The sequence below is a fragment of the Typopeltis vanoorti genome, chromosome 16 (assembly GCF_054136105.1).
Source record: "Typopeltis vanoorti isolate ZY-2024b chromosome 16, IOZ_Tvanoo_1.0, whole genome shotgun sequence".
NCBI classification, from domain to species: domain Eukaryota; kingdom Metazoa; phylum Arthropoda; class Arachnida; order Uropygi; family Thelyphonidae; genus Typopeltis; species Typopeltis vanoorti.
The window spans coordinates 2,458,300-2,477,425 of NC_143564.1; the positions used below are offsets into that span (position 1 = coordinate 2,458,300).

General features: G+C 36.5%; 1 protein-coding gene across 10 annotated transcripts in view; it reads left to right on the forward strand.

Annotated features, from left to right (window-relative positions):
* The window catches only part of LOC150097830 (CUGBP Elav-like family member 1-A), an 816,588-nt gene that overhangs the window by 504,135 nt on the left and 293,327 nt on the right, over positions 1-19,126 (forward strand). For all 10 annotated transcript variants that reach the window (XR_016549571.1, XR_016549569.1, XR_016549568.1 and 7 more), the window contains one exon: positions 248-314. Coding sequence is in view for 1 of the 10 variants with exons in the window: in XM_090406005.1 (XP_090262131.1) it covers positions 248-314 (67 nt within the window). In the remaining 9 variants the exon portion in view is untranslated. The remainder of the gene's footprint in view (positions 1-247; positions 315-19,126) is intronic.

Here is a 19,126-nt window from a genome sequence, read left to right on the forward strand (position 1 = left end):
AAGTTCTTTGCATTTGATCATAACATCAGTTATTAATTTAAAGATGAGTAATTTTCTGTGTATAACTGAATATTTTTAATTTATCACTGAACTAATTTAAAAATATTTACACTGATATTTAAAATATTGCAAAATAGTATCTTAGCAAAAGGTTAAGAAAAAAACTTAAATAGCATTAATATTTATAATGAATATGACTGAGTTATTTCATCTAACTAAAGCATTTAAAAAATTGATTTTAATGCAGCTTCTTCAGCAGGCTTCACAAACAGGAGCATTCGGAGGATTTACAAACTTATCACAGGTTACTGGTGGTAAGCTTTACGTTTAATAACTTTATTTCTAAGATCATAATGAAAACATAAAAATTTCTTTTCCCAAAATATTCAGTATTTCAACATAAACTATACAAGTTTATTAAATTTATTAGTTTTCTATTGTTTTGTCTTCATGATTGGGTTCACAGAAACGGTTTTTACCTTTTGAAATAATGTAATTAATTCTCAATATTCCTTTTACTTTTAAAGGTATTTCCATTGTTCAGCAGTTGCCTGGTAATCCTCTTCTCCATTGTGAACAGTCACTCCAAGAACCTTCTAGCAACCCCTCTAACTTTCATTGCCTCCTTTTCATGTAAGTCGAGGCCACCCTCTCTTCCATCTTCCTGGTTGTCAACTCATTACTTGCTTAGGCCATCTCTCCTGTGGCATTTGTTTAACATGTCCATACCACTGTAAAGATTGACATTCTGCAAGGTCCATCACATTTTCTTGCAAATTCGGTCTCTCTATGATGGTCTCATTACAAACTCTTTGAATGTGAGATATACACATGCATCATTGTAAGCCATCCAGCTCTTATATGACTCTTCTGCTTTGCATACAATGCCCATCCTTCTCCCCAATACATCAGAACACTCTCTACTTTCATTTGGAGTATCTTTTGGGGTATATTTTGATTTCCAGCCAAATGTCTCAACTCCATAACACACCATTTAGTTGTTTAATAGCATTATGGGATTGGTTGACACAACAACTTTCTCACATGTTCCTGACTTATGAATAATAGATCCTAGGTATCTGAAATGATCTATTGCCTTGACTTTACTGACTAGATGATCTAATCTCTGCCTTCTCCACTAACTACCAAATATATATATATTTTTTTTGTCTTGGTAAAATTTACTTTTAGACTTATTCTGTAACATTAACCAGTTTCCTCATCATAAAGTCAGTGTCATCCAGATCTTGAGCAATTATCACTGATTGTCAGCAAATAAATTTTAATGAATGACACTGTTTCCAACCTCAATTCCCATAGTTCTACATGAAACATTCCAACATGCTAGCACTATATCAAGGTAAATCTTAAACAGGATTGATAATTCTATCATTGTCTCAGACTTTTAGATGTTACAAACTCATTGATACCAGTCCATCACACTTAACAGCTGCTCTGCACGTTCTATTATTCTCTTAATTAAAACTATGATTGACTCACTCACATTCATCTTTCTCTTCGCACCCCAGATTCTGCTAACAGTAACTAACCTTTTCAAGGTCCTCAAAAATCAAGTGTGTTTCCTGCTGTTTAGCAATTCTTTTTTCTGTGATTCGTCTTGTAATGAAAATATTATGAATACATGATTTTCCAGCAGTAAAGTCAGCCTGTTCATCTGCCACGCAAAAGGCAATACCCTTCTCTAACCTTGCAGTTATAATTTCACTTAACAACCTACTCATGGGAGCCATCACATTAATGGCTCTATAATTTAAAGGATCAATCTTAATTCTCTTTTTAAAGATGGGAGTTCATCATCATCATCATCATCATCAAATTCCTGCCATATACCCTCAACAGGTGTACAGGATATGATAGTACTACATGAAAAACATTACATCATTACTAACTTCCTATCTACAATTTTCCTCCAAATCAGCCTGCTACTTGTTAAGACTCCAGCATTATCAGATCTTATATTTCTATCATCTAAGGCACTTTGTACCGTATTAATCCACCTATATCTTGGTCTTCCTCTGGGTCGTTTTCCTGCCAACCTGGCAGAGAACACTTGTTTTGCTAATCTCTCTTCGCCCATACTGTTTAAGTGACCATACCACCTGAGATTAGCTCTGCTAATGCATTCCTGAATGTTGACAATGTGAAGTTCTTTCCTAATATCCTCGTTTTTAATATGATATTGCATATGAGACATATGCAATATCTCACACAGATATGAGAGTCCTTCTCAGGACTCTCATATCTGTGGTCTCTAGTCTTTGGTCAAGTGTTTTACTTCTGACCCAGCTCTCAGATCCATAAGTTAAAACTGGTTTGAACACTGTCTTGTAAAGCTAATTTAGTGTTCCGACTAATTTCTCTCTTATTCCATATGAATTTATTCAATTGACTTCCTACTATACCAGCTTTGCTGATTCTGTTGTCTATTTCTATATTTAATTTACCATCTTCAGTAAAAATCGTGCTTAAGTAGCTGAAATGGTTCGCTTGTTCCACAAGTTCTCAATTCACAACACAGTTGATATTTTCAGTGATTCTGCCTATTTTCATTGTCTTTGTCTTTTTATTGCTGACCTTATATTTCTATCATCTAAGGCACTTTGTACCGTATTAATCCACCTATATCTATTACAAGAGCTATTCAATTTAGTCAGAGAATCTTGCAGACTTGTAGTGGATTTATTTAGAAGTATAACATCATCTGCATAAAGCAAAGAGCTGACATTAACATCTCCAATTTTAATATCATGTTTAATACCACTTTCCTTCATAATGTGATCCATATAGATAATGAATAACAGAGGGGATAATGTACATCCTTGTCTCACACCAGATTTAACATTAAACCATCTTCCAGTACTTCCTTCAATTCTAACTGCTGACTTACAACTCAAATAAAGACTAAGTATTGCTTGATATAATAGACCATTGACACCATACAACTGTTATTGAATAGCTTCTCTCTTGGCCCCTTGTCATATGCCTTTTTCAAATCGACAAAACTTAAATACAGATCTTTGTTATATTCCCATGCTTTCTCCACTATTTGTCATAAAGTGAAGATCTGATCCTGACAGCCTCTATTTGGCCTGAATCCAGCTTGTTCCTCACCAAGCTTTTCTTCCACAATTCTTCTCAACCATTTCTCAAGTATACTTGCATAGATCTTGCCAGGAACACTCAGTAGGGAAATACCTCTGTAATTCTCACATGCAGTTTTATTTCCCTTTTTATATATGGGTACTATGAGAGCTCTACTCCAATCATCGGGAATTCGTCCCTCTGTCCAGGCTTTCTGAACTATGCAGTGCAGCCACTGTAAGGCTCTTATACCACCATACTTCAGCATTTCTGGTCGAATATCATCTACTCCTGCTGCCTTTCCACATTTCAAGCCTTTGATGGCTTTTTCTACTTCAAGTATGGATATGTATTCCGGACTGCATGCCTGGTCAGTGTTTTTTTACCACTGTGCTGTCATCACTGCTTGTTTCATTTAGCAGTTTTTCAAAGTAATTACTCCATACCTTTCGGTGATCCGAATGCATTTTTGGAAATTATGGAGACAACTACCATGTTTGAATAAAATCTTTAGTTTAATATTACTAAAATTTACAATTCGACGTTTTGACCTTTATATCAAGGTCATCTTCTGGAGCGTACAAATATACACAAGAAACAAGCTATACTACAATCAGACTGGTTTGTTAAAGACACTGACCAACTGCTACCACAATTGTTGGCCTGACCTCTGGTGAAGAAAAAAAAAAAACAAAAATTATACATCAACGCTAGAGTCCTATTATTTGTGTTGTCTACTATATACATATATTAACATCATTCCAGCCAGTTGGAGTGGAATGGTTTCTAATACTAGCGGATTGGCTAGAGTCCTGACTTATGTTGAATCTTTCATATTAGGTTGACTGAATGTGTGCCATCCAGATCCTTGGAATTTTCATACCATCTTTATTGTTGATATTTGGGTGGTTTATCAGGATTTTGCAGGATTCTTTAAATTTTCTTTCGTACCATGTTTTTGTGCGGTGTAAGGAGCAGGTGCTTTTCCAGTTGATTTGGTGTAAGGTGTTAAGTGCGTGGTCTGAGAGGCCTGCTTCACCATAATGGTTATATTTAATGTGTCTAATGCGTTCTTTCTTGCGTATAGGGATTGTCTGTCCTGTTTCACCAATGTACGGTAAGTTACAGGTGCAGCGGATGCAATAGACTCCAGGGTGTGCTAATGGGAGGAGAGGATCCTTAGAGGAGCTGAATATGGTTTTAAGTTTAGTGGGTGGTTAAAAGGTGGCATTGAGGTTATAATGTTCTAGGATTCTGTTGATTTTTTCTGATAACCCTTTAATGTATGGGATGGCTATGGTTTTACTGTAATCTAGATTCGTTTTTGTTGTGGTTTTATAGAGTATTTTATTGATACTCCATACTTCAAGGATATCTTTTTCTCCCATTTTCATGTCACCTTTATCATCTCTAACTCCTTTTACAGCACTCTTTCCTCCATTCCTAAGCTTCTTCAACAACCTCCAGAATATTTTGCCACCTTCTTGATATTTATTTTCTATATTCTTGCCAAATGACTTTTGTTTAGCTAGTTTTACACAGTGTTTAGCATTCTTGCATTTGTCTCTGTATTCTCTAAGAGCACAAGCTGACTTATTTGACAGAAACTTTGATATGCTTTCTTCTTTTCCTTCACTGCCTCTTTAACTTCCTGTGTCCACCAGGGAGTTCTGATTTTTTTTATCCTTGCAGACAACCTCACCACATGCCTCTCTGGCAGAATCAATCAATGTTTTCTTCAGAGTTTGCTACTGAATCTCCAAGGTTTGATTCCTGTTCTCAAACTCTTTCATTTTTTCTTCAATAATCTTTGTGTATTTTAGTCTACAGTTCACATCTGAGAGCTGCTCAACTTTTATTCGCTTTAAAACTTTCTTACATGTTATTCTTTCCAATATGAAATTCAATTTTATCCTGCTCAAGACTAAATAGTGATCACTTCCAATTTCAAATCCTCTGTAGACTCTGGTGTCCTGCACCAGGGAGAAAACATCACTATCAACAATAACATAGTCAATGAGACTTTTCTTATTCCTAGCCTGTTCTCTCCATGTGAATTTGTGCACATTTTTATGTTGGAACATGGTGTTAGTAATAACCAGTCCATATCCTGAGCAGAAATCCAACAGATATTTGCCATTATTATTAGCTTTGCTCTTTTCTCCAAATTTTCCCAAAATATTTTTGTATGTCTCACAATCAATTCCTACTCTGCTATTTAGATCCCCAACAATAACCAACTTTTCCTTTTTCATTGTGTCAGTTCCTTTTTCTAAAGCTTCAAAAAATTCCTCCACTTCTACCTTAGTAGAACTTTCTGTGGGACCATAGGCACAAATAAGTCTCATTGTCCAGTTCCCCATTCTCATATTTGCCCACATTACTCTACTTGAGACTGACTGCCATTCAAGAAGATTAGCCTCATATTTTGTGTTGAATACTATAGCTACTCCTTCTTTTCCTTGATTGTCATTGCCTGAATATAACATTTTGTATTTATTGCTCAGAAAGATCTCACCAGTTTTTGTCTTTTTTGTTTCAGTCACCCCTATTATGTCGATCTGGTACTTATCTAATTCCTCAGCTAGCTCCATTTCTTTGCCATTCAGGCTTCTTACGTTGATAGGACCGATCTTTAACTCTGGTGATGTTGAGTTGGGGTTTGTTTTCAGATTTGTTCCAGTAGCTGACTTTTCACTGTTCGCTCTGGTTCCCTGGCGAAAACAACGGGGGCCTTGTTTAACCGGGCGATGCCCCAACCGGCATGAAATTTTGTCATGTTGTACCATCATTTTTTATTTTGGTTTAACCAATAAGAATACAATTTGGTCGGGTAAATCCCAAATTGCCAGCTCATCCTCGTTCGTTCAGTATCCAAGTAGATACCCAACAGGGTGCACCACGAGAAGGTGAGAATTAGACATTAGGTCAGAAGCCCTGGTTGGTTCTCCATATTCCTTTAAAGGCTATGTGGAGGTCTCCTCTCAGTTATACAGCTTTGGCCCTTAAGCACCCCAAGATGGGAGTTATATATGATAATTACCACTCATTAGGAATTACATATCTTTCTAGAACTTAATTGAACATTCTTGTTATTCTTCTTAGCAGATGGTCATCTCCATACTTCCACAATTCTATGGGTACTCCTCCTGGGGCAGCTGCCTTCCTGACCTTGCCAAAGCATCTCGCATCTTGCCTTCCAAAAATGGATCCGCTTGCTTTTGTACCTTAAAGTCACCATCTGTATCTCCTTCAATGCATTCCTTTCTATTCTCTGTCGAAGGTCCTTGAAATAACTCATCCAGGCTGCAATTGGTATTAACCTCATTGGATGTGATTTATTGTTTGATGTTCTCATGTGCATAATGGTCCTCCATGCCTGAGTCAACCTGTTATATCCTAATAAGTGATTAATCTCAGAAGAAACTCTGTTTCAACATTCTTCCTTACATTTTTGTACATTTTTTTTTTACTTTCCTATTAATTACTTGATACTTTTCACCAATCTTCCTGTCCTTCAGAACTAAGCAAAGTTTTATATGCATTCTTCTTCTCAGTGATGGTCTCAACAGCTTCTCCTGTCATCCATTCTGCCTTTACCTGTGATTCAAATTCATTTCAGAACCAAGTATCTTCTTAGTTACCTCATGAACAACCTCTTTAATATGATTATAGATTTCATAACATTCTAGTACTCGCATGCATTCGGTGTTTGTTTAATCCTACTTTATACAATCCTCTAACATTCATTTTGAAGAAGGTTGACGATATATCATGGTTCATTTAGCTTGATGTCACCATCCTGCTCGTTTCTCCTTTTACTCCTTCCAGGCACAATTCTCTGTAGAAGTCACAGGTGATATCTTTGCCACATTTTGCACCTCTCAATATTTGCATGTCCTTTACAGTGCAGTGTCTGTAGTTTTGCAATTATATGGTTGATAATAGATCATGAACTTCTTGTATACTGAACTCAAATCTCGAATAAATCTGTATATGTCTTATGCTGGAAGTGTGAATTCATCAACTGGCATTCCTGTGCTTCACACACACACACACACACACACTACAGTCAACCTTTTAACATTATATTTTTCTACATCTTCACTAACAGTTCCAACTGTTAAATCCCCAGTCCTTCTACCTCTACTGTTAAAGTTCCGAAGGACAAAAAGATCTGGTTATCTCTACATTTTTCCATTAATTCACTTAACTACTCAAAATACTCACCTTTCAGCTGTATCAGTGCATCCTCTGTTGGTGCACATGTTGCTATGATAACCCTTTCCACTCCATAAATATTGAATATTATTTTTAATAACTGTTGATTAACTTCTTTCTGGCTTGTAATAGAATGCTTCCATTTCTTTTATATCCACAAAGAAACCCCAGTTCTCATTCTACTCACTTTATCCATGCCACTCCACATGTGTATGTAACCACCCTGAACCTCGCATCCAGTTCCTTTCTGTTTTGTTTCTGTCAAAACCACCAAATCTATGCTTTTCTCAGTAACCTCCTTTAATACTTTCCAATTAAACTCTGTATGTTACTTTCCAACTCTCTAAGTCCGTGTTTGTAGCCAGTTTCATTTCTTAAATTTCTGTTGGGTTGCATTTTTCACCTGAGGATAAATAGCAATATTTTTTTTATAAGAAAGAGGTGCTACCTCTTTTCTCAACTCTCAATCTGGAGGACCAGATTATTCTTGGCATGCATATTTTCCTAGCCTATGGGGAACCAACCCCAGAACATATACCATTTCACATAGAGAGCTTAGCATCAGGGACCTCTACCCCTAGAAGGACTGTCTTCACCATGGCTATGAGCTCTTTCTACCCATACAATAAGAGATTAAGGAAGAAAAGGAAAAAGAAAGACCCTAACCCTTTACTACTCTAATAGCATTGTGGTAGGAGGTAGATAGGAGTTGGTCAAGAGAGAGACAAGACAAGAAAGGTAAAAGGAAGGGGCCTGTCTCAAAGTAAGAAGAAGAAGAGAGATAACCCAGTTAGGGCATCCTAGTGATGCCACTACCCGTACTATCAAGATGATAGTAAAGGTAGTGATAGCCTCTAGGGCCCTGTTTGTCTATTGGTCATTATTCAATATATTTGGGCCATCTTACCATGTCTGATAGGGGACACGCTCTCTAGAGATCAGGGTTCCCTCGAGAGTAATGTCTATACATATATATTTTATATTGGAATTTTACTTATTGAAACACCGAGGTAAGACAAAAACTTTAATTAGAACACAACTAGTTTCATCGAATGCCGACTTCCTCAGGTGTACATACTATCACAAAAAAAACTGGAAAAATTAGAGATAAAAAAGTGAACTTCTCACATAAACAAGTTAGGAACAACAACAATCAAGTTTGAACTGGCGGCCGCTTGGCAGGTCTATCGTGAGGCGTTAGTGAGTGGGAACTATCTTGAGAATGCCAAAATTGAATTACTGTTCATTTGTGAGGGGTCCAGAACTATTTCTTTTGATTCTGAGATGTGTCTTTCTAGTTCATCAGGGTATTTATGGATATTTGTAGTAAGATTCCAGTCTATCTGGTGTTGATGCTCTTCTAAATTAGAGTTGGCAGAGAAAAGGACATGACTGGAGAAGGCACTTGCACAAGTTCTGTTGTATGAGATATCACGTTACCTAACACTTGATTGTGTTAGGTAATGTGAATATTGTAACATTAAATTAAATATTAACAAAAAAAAATGTTTTTATAGTATTTAAAATGTCAGCAAAGAAGAGAAAGATAAAAGAAAATCGCGAGTTTAAAAGTGAATGGACCGAAATCCACGCATTAGTAGAAAATACAGCAAAATTTCCAATGTGTTTAGTATGCCATGAAAAGCTTTCAAGCAATAAAAAATCAAATATAGTAAAACGTTTTTTAAATAAACATGATACATTTGACAAAGCATATCCATGGGGAGATGATTAATGGGAGATTTGAGGAGTTTAGAAAGAACAAGGCAACTATGTCATTTTTATTGCGACCACTTGAAATTAATCCTGCCAAATTAAATTTTTCACCTTTTGCTGGAATTGATGAGGCTGTATTTCAGCTTGAGTTAGAGGACCTGAAAACCAAGGATTTGTGGAATTCAAATTTTAGAAATCTTGAAGCTGACCTGGAGGAGTTGGAAAGACAAAAATCTACCCTTGCAATACAACACGAATGGTCTGAAATAGAAGATCTTAAAAAGCAAGATCAGATTATATTTGACACGTGGAATTGTTTACCGGACACTTACATTCAGTTAAAAACATACACATTTGGACTTCTATTGATTTTTGGATCGACATATTTCTGTGAAAAAAAAAAAATTTTTAATATGAATTTTATTAAAAGTAAGTTGAGAAACCAACTAAACAATGTGAGTTTTTCGTCATGTTTGAAAAAGAAAATTACAGCGTATTCACTGCATATTGAGAAAAAACTATCCCAAGAAGTTCAACAGCAAAAGTCGCACTAAGAAGATATTTTAAATTTAAAAAATTAAAGAAACAGGTATGTTATTGGATTTTATACATATATTTTTGTAAGGAGGAGGAAATCTTTGTTTTATTATTTAATATAATATTTAAAAATATCATATAATTTCGTGTGACATGCCACCCTTGTGTTTTACAAGAATAAGAATAATAACGTGTTACTGTAAAAAATAACTGAATAAATAATTTAATTATAATATTTTTCAATGTAATTTCTGAATTTAAAGCAGTGATGAGCAATTAAATAGTAAATCAAATACTCGATTCGATCCGCATAAAGAATATTTTCTTTTTCTTTGATAAGAAAGTATTAATTTATTTTCCATTATTTAGGTATATTTTAATTTTTTAACCTGCACAAATAAATCCACATGTAAAAATCAACATTCATAAAATAGATTTTTAATTAAATATACTAATTCTACTGTGCAAAACAAACACCGCAGATCTCAAAAAAAACCTGAGAGGGCCGCTTGCAGTCTGCAGACCATTGGTTGCTCATCACTGCATGTGGCTCCCTAAATTTTTTTTTTTTAACAGATATAATTTTAAAAATGGCTCTTCACTCCAAAAAGGTTGCCGACCGCTTGTATAGACGGTTAGAAATGCTTCGAGGTGAGTAGCTGTTGTTTAAGAAAGTATTTTTGAGGTGGTAAAGTTCGATTTGAAGATCTTCTTCTTCTGAAATTAGAGATCTCACCCGATGAGCCAGAGTGGTGATAATTTCAAGTTTTTGTGGAGGGAAGTGATGAGAGGAGGCATGTAGGTATCTGTCCATATGAGTTGTTTTTCGAAAAATAGAAAATTTGAGACAATTAGGCATCCTAGTAATCTTTAAATCTAAAAAGCAGAGGACACTGTTCACTTCAAGTTCCGATGTGAATTTGATGTTTCGGTGGTGATTGTCCAAATGATCTAGGAAGGTTTGTAAGTTCTCTGGACCATATTCCCAGATGAGGAAGATGTCATCTATGTATCGAAGCCACAGTTTAGGTTTTAGTGTAGCACTAGAAATTGCTTTTTCCCCAAAGCCTTCAAGAAAAATGTTGGCTAACATTGGAGACAAAGGGCTGCCCATAGCTAAGCCACTGGTTTGAGATTTTTCCTTCAAATAAGAAATAGCCAGAGTTTACACAATGCATTAATAAGGAGAAAATTTTTTTGGAGAGTTTGTTTTTTGGAGATTGAGGACTTCTTCGGTAGGAACATTTGTAAAGAGAGAGACAATGTCAAAGCTGACCATTCTGTCAGACTCCTTGAGTTGTAAATTTTTTACCTTAGATATAAAATCTGCAGAGTTCTTGATATATGAGGAAGAATTTCCAGTGAGATGTTTTAAGGATGAGGCAAATTATTTTGACAAGTTGTAAGTGGGTGAGTCAGTGCCTTCAACTATCGGTCTTAAAGGTGTGTCCGCTTTGTGGATCTTCGGAATGCCGTATAAACGGGGAATCGGTGGATGAAGAGAATGGAGAGATAACCTGGTGTGTCTTGGAAGTACCGAAGTTGACTTGAGAAGGTTATTGGTCCCTTTGTGAAGTTCCTTCATAAGGTTACTTTGTAGAAGAGAGTAAGTATTAGACATTAATAATTCGTTGATCTTGATTATCAAGATCTGATTGTTAAGGACGACTGTTGCATTTCCTTTGTCTGCTGTAAAATAATAATGTCATTGTTATTACAAAGTTGGTGGATAGCTTTTCTTTCAGATGAGATAAATTATCTGGAGGCAGACGATTGTTATTGATTGTAAAAATAGCTTCTATTCTGAGTAGGTTCGCTACTTGTTTTGAGAGATGTGTTGGATCTTAGAAGCATGGTGTGAGCTGATATTTTTGACCTCATTCCAAGATGTGTTATCTAAAGATGATTTCAGGCTGTTTTATAATGCATCTTTTTTAGAGAATACGGAAGCTAAAATATATTTTGTGTCTGTAATCCTTTCATTTAACAGTTCAAGTTTTGCTCTAAGGTAGATACTATGTGCACGTTTTGTGCATATAGATTCCTTAAATTGTAAAAACTTGGGGATGATAGCGTCTTGCATCTTGTTACACCTGAAAAAGTTGGCATTCCAACAAAACTAGTTGTGTTCTGATTAAAGTTTTTGTCTTATCTCAATGTTTCTAGTCAGTAAAATTCCAATATAAAAGTCTACTATCTGAGTAAATACCCTTAATAATATATATACACCCTCTGTCCAAAAAGAAACTGAACTTTTCGAAAATAGAAGAAACTGTTGTATCTTTTTGTTGTTGAAAGCGGCAACCTTCATTAGTGTTGTGTCAACTGTTTATGACATTTGTTTCATTAGAAGCTGAGTTATAGTGCCAAGAGTGACAGTGTGTTTTGACGAACGGTTGGAAAATGAGTTTTAAACAGAGCTGCAATTGACTTTTGTGTTTAACTTGGTAAAAGTTTTACCAAAACACATCAAATGCTTCAAAAAGCATACGGCGATGAATGCTTATCCCGTACTCATCTTTACAAGTGGATTAAGCAATTTCAAAGTGGTCGTAAGACACTTGTGGATGATGAAAAGCCAGGCCGTCCAAAAACTGAAGTGAGTGAATTAACATCCAAAAAGTGTGTGATTTCATCAAAGAAAACCCAAAATCATCCTTGAGATTGATTGAAAATGAATTAGGGATCCCAAAATCAACTGTGCACAACATTTTGACCGAGAGTTGTTTGAGCCTTTGTAAATTGAATTGAATTCACGATTTGTTCCCCACAAGTGGACCGATGACCAAAAAATGTATCGAATTGAACACTGCAAGGGCTTCATTAAAACCGCTCGTAAGGACTCAAACTTCCTTGAAATGGTCGTTACTGGTGACAAAACATGGTGTTTTGAGTATGAGCCCGAAACAAAGTGCTGAGTGGAGACCACCAGAAGAGGGTCATCTGAAAAAAATTTGCTTGGTGAAATCAAAAGTAAACACAATGCTGATTTGTTTCTACGATTCCAAGGGCATTATCCACAAAGAATTTGTTCCTCCTGGCTAAACGGTCAGTGGTGAGTTTTATCTCCAAGTTTTGAAGCGATCGATAGCAAGAATTCGTCGTGGACAGCATGAATATCGTGATGATGCAGGCAGCTGGTCACTTTTGCACGATAATGCACCATCTCATCGTTCGAACATTGTCAGACAGTTTTGAGTAAAAACCAAGATCACTCACTGTATTCACCTGATTTGGCACTCTGTGACTTCTTTTTCTTCCCCTGACTTCATTTGCTGATGAAAGGAAAGTGATACGGCACCATTGAAAATGTTCAAGCGGCAGTAACCACAATCCTCAAAAGTATCCCAAAAACTTATATAAAAAACTCATTTACCGAATTAATTGACTATGCCCAATGCTGTATCGAAGCTGAGGGAGAGTATATTGATTGAAATAAATGATTTGAATAATTATTATTGGGCTGTGTTTTATTTTCTATCAAAAGTTTGGTTTCTTTTGGACAGAGGGTGTATATATATATATATATATATATGTATATAATATCAGTGTTTCCTCTAAGCTTTTTGAATGTACTGTAAAAATGAATTATATGATAAATTATAGTTGTCACTTATTTTATTCAGTAATTTCTCCACTCGAATATTACTCTAAGCCATTCCAACAATATACTCTAATTAGTTACTTTTAGTCTGCACCATGTGGGTAAGCTGACACTAACATCAGTGAGTTACAGAAGCATATTTGTTTGCGTATGTACTTTATAGAGCAATGCAGTCACTTGAACTCATGCAAATGGTTTTGATTTTTTTTTTTTGTAGCTACATGAAATTAAAGTGAGTTAATTTGGTGCTTACAATTTTATAGGTTATAGCCAGATAGGAGAAAAAAAGGACAACATTAATTTGAGAAATATTACACTAGCAGTTTTAGTGTGTTGAACCATCAAAATGTCACTGTTGAAGCTAAAGTGCAAAAGAATTGCAAATTCATTTAAATTTGTAGCTGAACAAATGTGTTGAAATGGCAATGCCAACATGCAAGTTGCAAGTGAAATATTTAGATATGACCAGAATGACAGAGTTCGGTGTTCACGTTGTAAATAGAGTTTGTTACTTTCACTGTTGTGAGCACTGGCTACTACACACATGGAGTATGAGACTGGAAACTTGCAAAACAATGTTTTTTCATGTTCACATGAGCTGGTAAAAATGAGAGCGAATATATATTCATTCTCATCTATATATATTCACTCTCATGTATATATATATAGAAAAAAAAATTCATGCACTGTATACTGATTAAAGTTATTTATTTTCTTGTATCACTTCTATTGATATAACAAATATCACTATTTTTAGATGTTATCATTTATTATTATTATTATTCAAGCCTCCATGGAGTCAAAAAAACTCATCATATGAGGTCCTTCCTAAGAAACACAAAGTCTATCAAGACTCATTGAGGGGGAGGTCCCCCCCCTGTGAAACACAAAGGCTATCATATCACTCCTTAAACTCATTGACCGTTCTCGCTCTCACCACTCCATCAGGCAATGCATTCTATGGTTCAACCACCCTCCATGCAAAGAAACCACTCCTCACCCTCTTGCCAGCAGTTTCCTTTCATAACTTCCAGGGATGGCCTCTTGTTGTCACTCCTTCCCGCTGTTCAACCAAGCGACAGAACTCCCCAGTGTCAACCCTGTAACCACCTCTCAACAGTTTAAAAGTCTCAATCATATCACCTCTCCTTCTTCTATCTTCCAAACTCTGCAGTCCACATTCCCTCTGCCGATCCTCATAACTAACATGGTACAGTCCTGAAACCATCTTTGTTATCCACCTTTGTACCCTTTCCACAGTTAATTTATCCCCTTCAAATCCTGGGGACCAAATCTGAGAACAGTAGTCTAAGTCTGGTCTGATCAGAGACTTATACAATGGAATGATAACCCTTATATCTCTGCAGGTCAGTATCCTTCTCATTATTGCAGCAATTCACTATGTTACCTTCACCACTTTTGCAATATGTCCTCTAAATTTCAGGTTTCTGTCAATCATCAACCCCAGATCTCTTGTCTCTCCTACTTCCTCCAGTATAACTTCTCTCATAGAGTATGCAGCGTCCCATCAATGTTTCCCAAACCTCAAGGCCTTACATTTTGCTGTATTAAACCGACACAACATTCATTTGCCCATCTATCCAGCTTATTCAAATCCTCTTGCAGGGCTACCACATCTGCACTATTACTAATAATCCTTTCCTGCGCTGCATCAGGCATTAGGAAGTTAGTAATGATGTAATGTTTTCATGTAGTACTGTCATATCCTGTACACCCCTGAGGGTACATGGCAGGAATTTGATGATGATGATGAGCTTCGCATCATCTGTAAACAACAGAATATCCCCTTGCAATCCACTGACAATGTCATTGATATAAAGATTAAACAATATAGATCCCAGTACTGAGCCCTGTGGGACCCCACTTGTAACTCTCTGCCTCCTTGAAACCGTCCCACCATACACAACTCTCTGAGACCTATCGGACAACCAATCCTGAATCCAGTTGATCAATCTGACATCCAGACCCATGTGCTGCAACTTAAATATCAGCTTATCATGTAGCACCCTGTCAAATGCTTTTGCTAAGTCTAAGAAAATGGCAGAGTATGCCTTTCCCTCATCTAATGCTCTTGTAACTTTGTTATAAAAGGCTAGCATATTGCTAAAACAAGAGCGCCCCTTCACAAATCCATGTCGACTCTCACGGATAACACCACCCACATCTGCCCAATGCTGTATATGGTCTCTCACTACTTTCTCCAAGATCTTAACAACTACTGATGACACACAAACTGGCCTATAATTAGACACTTTTAGTCTTCTACCACCCTTATGCAATGGCACTATCTTACCTTACTTCCATTCCATGGACACCTTTCCTGCATCCAGACTTTCATTGAAAAGCCAAGTCAAAGGCACTGTCAGTTCCCTAGCACATTCTCTCAAAACGCATGGTGAAATACCATCCGTCCCACAGCTTTACTGACTTCCAGAGTACTCAATATTTGAAACACACTCTCCTCCCGTACCTCTAATCCTTGAACCTGCCCTATCCCTCTACTATTAAAACTGACTCCTCCAGGATGAAATACTCCAATAAAGTGTTCTTTGAACAATTGCTCTATGTTCTCTGCATCAGTCACTCTATTCCCATTTTTATCCCACAATATCATTCTTCCACAGTCATTTCTCCTCCTACTCGCCACATAGCTAAAAAATTCTCTAGGATTTTCTTTGGATCTTAGGGCCAATCTCCTCTCATATTCCAGTTTCACCTTCCTTACCATACTAGTCACTCTTCTGACCTGTGTCTTATATTCTTCATGCATCTTCTCTTCATTCCATAGCCTCTTTTTCGCTCGCAATTCCTGCTTAATATTGTTTGTCATCCACTTTACTCCAAATTGTGTCCTCTTCTTCACTCGTGATATACAATCTACCATTGCTGCCATCAAATATTCTTTCACAATTTCCCACGCACTAATGATATCCTGGCTTTCCAATTCCTCCCTGCATGAAACAATGTCTTAGACTATTATAATCACCTGCCTTATAATTCCACATATGTTCTTGTCTCTTTGATACTCCTGTATGTCTATTCATTTTCCAAGTCAAAACCATATGGTCATTCTCTCCAACTGGTGGGTTAGATATCATCTTAGTTATTATCAACTCTTCTGATGCTATAACCAAATCCAAAACTCTTGAACCTCTTGTTCCCTCTGTTACATGTTACCTAAGACATTTGTCCTTCAAGAATTCTAGAAATTCCATTCCCTCATCACTACATGCATCTTGCTCTCCCCAATTTATATTACTGTAGTTAAAATCTTCCATAACAATCATTCTTCTTGCACTTGCCAAATTCAACTGTCTAAACATTTGTACCACTTCTTCAGTCAATCAATTCTGTAAATTGTTATCTAAGATCAGTAAAGATTAAATTCAGACAGTAGCTCTCTTTCTATGAAATTGTTGTGGATTTATTATTGTTATTAACAGAGACCTCCAGGGAGTCAAGAACTCATTCAGGGAGGCCATACTGTTTGCACCAGCTGTCAAACCTTTTCTTAAATTCATTCATGCTACTTGCACACATAACATCCAATGGCAACCATTCAAATTGCGCACTACTCTATGACAGAAAAATCTATCTCTCACCCTCTTCTTGACAGCAATCATTCTCAACTTCCAAGGATGCCCTTTCATCCTTTCCCCACCTTCCATAAAATGAAAATTTTCATCAACTGAAATCCTCTATGACCACTTCAGAAATTTGTAAGTCTCAGTCATATCACCCCTCTTTCTTCTGTTTGCTAGTGTCTGCAGCCCAGAAATCCTCAATCTGTATCCATAATCAGTATTTAACAATCCTGATATCTTTTTTGACAATCTCCTTTGCACTCTCACTGCTGTATCAGAATCACTACGGAAACCAGAATTGCACACAATAGTCCAAGGCCTCACTTAGACTATTAAAGAGGCAATATGACTTTCTTATCTTTACGTCAAGATTCATTTCAGTATTACAATTATTCTCTGAATATTTTTTTACAATTTTTGTCATATAACCCTTGAACTTCAACTTCCTGTCTGCTAAAACTCCAAGATCCCTAGCTTGTTCAGTTTCTTCTGGCGTAATCCCATCAATATAATATGACATTAGATATCTAATCACAGCAATGTGTATGACCTTACATTTATTAACATTGAACTGATAACGATTTTCACATGCCTACAATTCCAGCCTGTTCAAATCACTGTGCAAGTACTGCATATCAGCAGTGCTCCTGATTATCCTACCTATCTTTGCATCATCAGCAAATAGCTGTATATCACATTTCAAAACCTTCCCAATATCATTAATATACAGATTGAATAACAATTGACCAAGGACTGATCTTTGAGGCACACCACTGGTTACCTTGAATATCTTGAAGATTAACCCCCCTCCCCCCCCCCATATGACTTTTTGATATCTGTCAGTCAGCCATCCTCTTATCCACACTAATAGTTTATAATCAGATCCCATATTCTCCAATTTATGCAATAATCTTCCATCCTGTATTCTGTCAAAAGCCTTAGCAAAATCCAAAACTATTATCTATTATGGTGTATCCATTCCCCTCGTCTAACTCTACAGTAACATTATTATAGAATGTAATCAAGTTGCTTAAACATTACCTTCCCTTAGTAAACCCATGCTGTTTGTTGCTGAGTTAAGATTCTCTGTCAACACATTTCTGAATGTGAGTGTTCTAACAAACTTTTCCAAAATCTTCACCACCACTCTTGAGATACTGATTGATTGATAGTTGGATACATCAGTCTTTACATCACCATTGTGCAATGGGATTACCATATATTCTTTCCACTCCTGTTGAATATTCCCTGTTCTGAGACTCAAATTTTATAGCCTGGTCAATGGAATAGCCAGTTCAGTTGAACACTCTTTTAGTATCCATGCTGATATCCCATCCCTATTGCAGAATTCTTATTCAGTTTGTGCAACAGCTCTAGTACTTCCTCCTCATCCACATGAGTTTCCTCATGCATTGAAGAGATAGATAGTTGTGAGTTCAATGTTGCGTATACCAGGTTGATGTCTTTTAGCAAACTGGCTACTTATTGGTTGAACAATCACTTCTGCATCAGTCAGTCTCATACCATCTGCATTCAGTAGAGTTATTCTTTCAAATTCATTCTTTCTTCTATTTGCAACATAATGATAGAATTCTTTTGGGTTGTCTTTAACTTGCAGAGCCATTTTTTTTTTCTTTCATACTCAGACTTAGCTTTCTGTACAACACTTGTGAATCTTCTGGCCTGCTGCTTATAATTATCATAACTGGCATCATCCTTGTGCACACTGTATTCCTTCCACATCATCTTGATGTTCTTCTGGTGTAAGTTCAGAGGAGGCATGCAGTGGATGTTTGTAGTAGTGTGGGAGGTGATTTGCCTTGGTCATCCAAGCAAGAGAAGAAACTGATGCCAAACTTTTCCTCACCAAAGAAAAGGCAGACCTTTAAATTGGTGAGGTTACCACGAGTTGAGAGCAAGAAAGGACAGAGGTTATGCATAACAGCCTTAGTGAGGGACCAGAAGGCTTGACTGTCAGTTGAGCAGGAGTGGAGTTTATTTTATATTACTCTTATAAAGTCTACTTTGGAATTGTTGATAACTTATTGCCAACATTTTCATCAGGAGAATTATCAAATATTAAGACAGGCTACAACTCATGCCACCATTTCTTTAGTGTTCTTGTTTGTCTCAGCCATTACAATGAAACAAAGCATGTCTTTTATGCCAAATTTGTTTAAATAAACTCTTTAATAAATGTCTGCACAGGCTTGGTGACATCTAACAAATGCTTTATGAAAAGTGAGCAATTCAGCCTTCATAATATTCAAGAGTCCGCGCGGTTAGCCTAGTGGCTGTGCGCTTCGCAACCATATGCCTAGCAAAGGAGTGTCCTAGGTTC